The following is a 6,077-nucleotide window of genomic DNA, read 5'->3' on the forward strand; positions in this document are numbered from 1 at the left end:
TTCCAAATAAAATTCACTAGCGGGGGTTCAGGGACTACTCCCTCACAGACCCTCTCCCTCACCTGCACTGTGTCCAGAGGCTCACTCGCCAGCAATTACACCAGGAGCTGGATCCACAAACACCCTGGGAAAGCATTGCAGTGGATGGGGTACTGGTCAGGGAGCACAAGCTACAACCCAGCCTTCCAGGGCCGCATCTCCATCACTTTTTACATGGCAGGGAACCAGTTCTCCCTGCAGCTGAGCTCTGTAACCACCAAGGACACGGCCATGTATTACTGTGCAAGAGACACAGTGAGGGGAAGTCAGTGTGACCCCAGACACTAACCTCCCTGAGGGAGACAGCAGGGCTGGGCTGCAGGGGGCGCTCAGGACACCAGGGTGCGCTCAGGACCCACAACACAGAGAGCAGCCCCAGGAGCAGGGGCAGAGGGAGATGGGGTGGGAAGGACCTTCCTGTTGGGCACAGGAATTTCCTCTCAAGCTCTCAGCTGCCTCCAGGGATGGCTCTTCCCTCTCATATCCTCTCTACAGACAACAGTGAAGAAGGGGCATTGTGTTTGCAGGTGACATGTCGGCAGGGAGTAGGGACTCTCCTTCTTGAAGGCTCCTTCACAAATTCTAAAAGTGGCTTTTTTCACTGTCATTTCAACATTTCGCTGATGAGTGTGAATTCCAAGGGTTGGATGCTGGGATTGGGTTGTGTGCACACCTCTGCCTCCCTCCCTCAAGGGTCACAGCTCCTCAGTGTCTGATTCTCCGTGTGCCCTCCCCCTCCTGGTTCCAGGGAGATCACAGGGCCCTCCCTCTGCTGAAAGGCCTGAGCTCACTCAGGGCTGGTGGACCTCACCCATCCTCTCTGGATCCATATTGATCCCCAGAAGAGCTGTCAGCTCAGTGAGCCAAACACAGGGAGCCCCCACATCCACCCACAGAACGGGCCCTGCTTTCCATCAGGAAGCAGTGCTAACCCCACAGCGGGGACAGGTGACCCTGAGGCTGGGATGTGCATTATTGAACTACTCCTCCACCTTTCCCCCTGGAGCCAAGGTTTTCCAGCTTCACGCTGGGTGAGATGTGCATCAGGAGCATGTTGGAAGCCGAGGAGCATCCATGAGACCACTGCGTCCATACCGTCCTCTCACTACTTGCCCAGGAAACACAGAGTCACACGGACACAGTCACACACACACAGTCACACAGTCACACACTCGTTTCTGGAAAAGAAATGCATTCACACGTGAGCAGTGATACAAAACCATTCATGTCATTACACACTGTACTTTAGGAATTCTATATAATAAAACAGGTTATATTTCATACTCTTTGATGCCATATGAAATAAATATGAGGTCTACAAGCAACTATTGTTTTGACACTAGCCACAACCTGTGAAGATCAACACTTGTATTTCTCAATCCACTTAGTAGGAGCTCAAATTAGAAATTTAATCCAAACTTTGCTAGATTGATACAAAATATAAAAATATAATTGAAGTAATAGTGAAAACCTTCCACCAAATAAAAGTCAAGGACCAAATGGACTCAATGGTGAATTCTACCAGAATTTCAAGTAGGAATTGATAACTTTCTAATCAACTCTTCTTGAACTCTTCCAAGAATTAAGGAAAGAGACAACAATTCCAAACAGATTTATTGAGGTGACCATTACACTCATATCAAAGAAAACTTGAACTGGCTACACAACAAGGAAATGACAAGCTAATGAAACAAGAACCCTAAATGTGTGTATCCAAGGTCTTGGTTAATCCCCATGATGTTCCCAGTTATCTCTGCAACCAGTGTGGCACTGAGTCAGGTGCAGGGTCCAGTTGATCCCCATCAGGTAGAAACATACAAAAATGACAAGTCAATATTCCTGATGAAATTACAGGGAAAAAATCCTCAAAAATATGCTAGCAAACTAACCTGCACACTGAAAGTATCATTTACCAACATCAAGTGGGATACTGTCCTAGCATGCAAGGATGGTTCAACATATGTAAACAATTAACTGTAATACACGTCATCCATGGAATAAAGGATAAAACATACTATCATATAAATAGATACAGAATAAAGCTTTTAAAATTGAAAATCGCTTAAGAATTAGAATTCTTAGCAGATTAGGTGTAGAAGTGATGGACCTCAATATACTAAAGGCCACATTTGAAAAGCCAATGAGTGACATCATGCTTCACAAAGAAAATTTCAAAGCTTTTCTTCCTACATCAGGACCAAGACAATGGCTCCCCTGTGACTACTTCTATTCGTTAAAACTAGAAGTCCTTCTCAGAATAATTAGGCAAGAAAAGGAAACTTCAAATGTCTAAATCAGAAAGAAACCAGTTAAAATGTTTCTCCTTATCTATAAGCAGATGACAGGATCTTGTACATAGAAAACCCTAAACACAGTATGAGAAGCTGATAGAACTAGAATTCAGGAAAGGTGGAAGATACAAAGCCAACACACAAATGGCTTGTGCCCCTGCACCCTCTCAACAGAGTGTCTTCATGGCTCTAGGAAACATGTGGGCTGTTTCAGAGGAAAGTGAGGGAAGAAAACTTGAACTGGCTACACAACAAGGAGATGGCAACCTAATGAATCAAGAACCCTGGACCTGTGTGTCCTCAGTCTTGGTTAAGATCGTCCATTTTTCCTGTGCATCTGGGTTAACACACCTTTGACATCAGCATGACCACCCTCAGGAAAGCACCTCCTGTTCACTATCCTGGCACCCAGTCCCTGCCTTGCTCTCTCCCACCTCCATGTCACTCCTCACCTTCCCTCCTTAACTTCAGATGCACAAATGCAGCTGCAAACAGTTATTTTCCAGAGCATTTGCGGTCTTGCTCCCCAAAAGTTTGCATCCTTTTTGCTTCAATATAATCTGATAGAACATTCTCTACATGTTTGGACATTTCTTACCTCATTATGTTGTCATTTTTTCATTTACCACATACATTCATACATGTTTCTTCCCCATGTGGAGAGGGAAGTGCACACAAATATTAAAAACCTGCTACCTGGACGGGATGAGTTCAAATGAGCTCACAGGTGTTGGAGATGAGACAAGTTTGCTGTTGGTTGTCATGGACGTAAGTGTCCCGTCTTTTTCCAGCCCAGCAGGTGTGACTGGGAAGTTGAGCATCAACCTATGAAGCAGGAGGTCACAGTTCGATTCCTTGGTCAGAGACATGCTCGGGTTGCAGTCTTGATCCATGGGGGTGTGGGTTGGGGGGAGGAGGAAACCAATCAATGACTCTCATCATTGATGTTCCCATCGCTCCACTGGTCTCCTCTTTGGAGTCAAGGAAAGTGTATAAAAAAAAGAGAAGAAAAGAAAAAATGCTTCCCTAGGTGTGCCGTGTCCCCGTGTGACTCTCTGGCAGGTTCCCCTGCTGGTTGAATCAGCATAAAATCCACAACATAAATGAACCACTTTGAAGTCGTTGACATGAGAACCTGTAAGCCTGTGGAGGATCGTTTTTTGCGGGGGAGACAATTCACAGCTTTTTATTCGTTAATCCATTTCATTCCATAATGCACCATGTTGTTCCTGGCACCATTAATACTACTGTCATTGTTTCCCTAGGAGAGGACCATGCCTCTAAAAAAATCTGACTTGGATTTCCGTCGATTGACTCTAACAGATTTTACCTTACCGAAAAATAACCCCTAATAGGCTAAGATGGCAGTGGTATGGGTACGGTGTTTCAGTGAAAAGGTGGGAGCACAGGTAGACCAACAAGCAAATTCAGTACGTGGCTTAACCCAGATGGCAGGGAGAGAGCACCAGCACAGCCAAGGCCTTCGGGAGGGTAGCTAGAAGTACCCTGCCAAGTAGGTTAGTCTGAAGAATGGGAAAGATACAACCCTTTCCTATTATCCACTCAAACCTAAGCAGAGACTATGAAATAATGAATAACTAGAGGGTCATGACTTTCCAGGATACAGAAAGGTGGAGTAAGCACACCATCCCCCAATAAGAGTGAGGTGATGTCAATGCAAGGAAAGGTTGGGTACCTTCTTTAAGTTGGTTTTTGGCATTTTGGTCTGTGAGCAATCAAGATGGAGAGGGGAAGACAACCACGTGTAACAGCCAAGGAGAGGGTGATGACCGTGAACAAGAACAGACTGCCCCCTGGAGGTAAGCCTCATCACCTGCCGCCTTCCCCATCGCTGCAGCACATCCCCTGGAGAATATTTTTAAGAATTTATTTGACGCAAACTTGATAACCAGAACAACCAACAGAGCTTTTTCTATCCCCAGGATCGGGGGTTGCCAAGTCCAAGAATGAAATCGAGGACCAGAAGATTTAAGCAAAAGCGTGTAGCGTTTATTACAAGCAGATTCAGGCTCCCCATACGGGGAGGGCCTCACTAATGGGCAGCCCCTGAAGCCTGTGGTCTCGGGTGTATATGTGCCACCAGCCTGCTCTGTGTCTACCCGTGTGCCCACCTGATTGGCCCCTCATTGTTCTTGCCCAGCAAGGGACCTGCACATCCCTGTTCCCTTGTGTGCGTTCGCCTTACTGTCGCAGGCCCTCCCTCATTTCCCAGGCCTCCCGCTCTGAGTCCAGAAATAGTCTGTTATGTCTGCCTGGTTGGTCCCTGTGTTTAGGCTGCTCAGACTGCCCTGTCTGCCCTGCCTACCCTCCACCTGCCTTTGTGTCCCATGTACCCTGCCCTGTCTGCCTGCCCATCAAGGTCACTCCTCTCAAAGCCGCCCCTTCTGGACGTGTGTCTGGGGTCCTCCAGGAACAGGAACCTCATCTTCCTAAAACACAGGGTCTCCTTACAAACACCAGAGTCACTGCTCAGCCTGGACCCTCCTCCCGCCTCTGCTGGCCTGGGATGGGCACTGGCCCTTCTGTTTTCTCTGTTGTTAGTAGATTTCCAGGGCAGTTGCTCTTCTCCTTTCTCATTCTCTTTTTGTTTAAAAGGAGTCACTGAGCAGAAGGGACTGAAGCAAAATGTTGGCGTAGGCAGCTCCAAACTCTTGTTTCTCTGCAAAAACATCAGAAAACAAACCAAAACTATCAGGACAGGCATCTGTTGGGCTCTCAAACACAGCCAGAGATCTGCAGGAACTGAGCGAACCACCAGTCAAATCCATGCTACTCAGAAAGAAAGGAGCCCCAGGGTGTGGCTAAGGCCTGAGCATCCACCCAGGCACCACAAGGTCACAGGATGGATCCTGCTCAGGGCACAAGTCTGGGTTGTGGGCAGGGTCCATGGGAAACAAAGGCAGGTTGATGGTAGGCAGGGGCAGGCATGGCAGTCTGAGCAGCCTCCTCACAGAAACCAACTGAGCAGAAATAACAGAATGTTTTTAGACTAAGAGCGGGAGGCAGCCCATCCACGTTTGTCTCTCTCGATGTTTCTACCCCTCTATCACTCTCCACTCTCTCTAAAATCAATTTTTAAAACCATATTTTAAAAAAGGAAGAGAGAAGTAAGGCTTTGTGGTGTTTGACCTCCCTATGCCCCACCCCCTCCACATAGTGATTGCACTTTCCAAGTGGTGGCGGCTGCCTTCCCAGATTCCTTTATCTGTCTGTCCTCACGTGGGGCTGTGGGAGGATTGACAATAGTGGCCACTCTGCCTCTGAGAAGGGAGGGGCTCACCTGCCCCCAAGGATGACTTGGGGCCTCAACTCTCTACCCAGGATTTTGCTTCCAAGAGCCAACATATTCCTTTTTTAATCCTTTTTTATTCTCACCCAAGGACACATTTTTCCATTGCTTTTCAAAGAGAGAGTGGAAGGGAGGGAGGGGAAGAGAGAAACATTGATGTGAGAGAAACACATCAATTGGGTGCCTCCTGCACATGCCCTAACAGGACAAGGGCCAGGGAGGAGCCTACAACCCAAGTACGTGCCCTTGAACAGAATCAAACCCGAAACTCTTTCATTCCCAGGGGTATGTTCTTCAGACTATGCAAAACCGGCCAGGGCTAGGACTGCATTTTATTTTATTTATTTATTTATTTTATTGATTCTTTACAGAGACGATCAGCTGCCTCCTGCCCACGCCCACCTGGGGATGTGCCCGCAACCAAGGGACATGCCATT

At 47.3% G+C, this 6,077-nt stretch overlaps 1 protein-coding gene across 1 annotated transcript in view; it reads right to left on the reverse strand.

Annotated features, from left to right (window-relative positions):
• The window catches only part of LOC107182801 (zinc finger protein 501-like), a 3,003-nt gene extending 1,911 nt beyond the window's left edge, over window positions 1–1,092 (reverse strand). Inside the window, 1 exon segment of the mRNA XM_015562670.1 lies at window positions 1,032–1,092. Within this exon segment, the coding sequence (XP_015418156.1) occupies window positions 1,032–1,092 (61 nt within the window).
• Between the last annotated feature and the right edge of the window lie 4,985 nt (window positions 1,093–6,077).

The sequence above is a fragment of the Myotis davidii genome, unplaced genomic scaffold (genome assembly GCF_000327345.1).
Source record: "Myotis davidii unplaced genomic scaffold, ASM32734v1 scaffold1458, whole genome shotgun sequence".
Classification (NCBI taxonomy): domain Eukaryota; kingdom Metazoa; phylum Chordata; class Mammalia; order Chiroptera; family Vespertilionidae; genus Myotis; species Myotis davidii.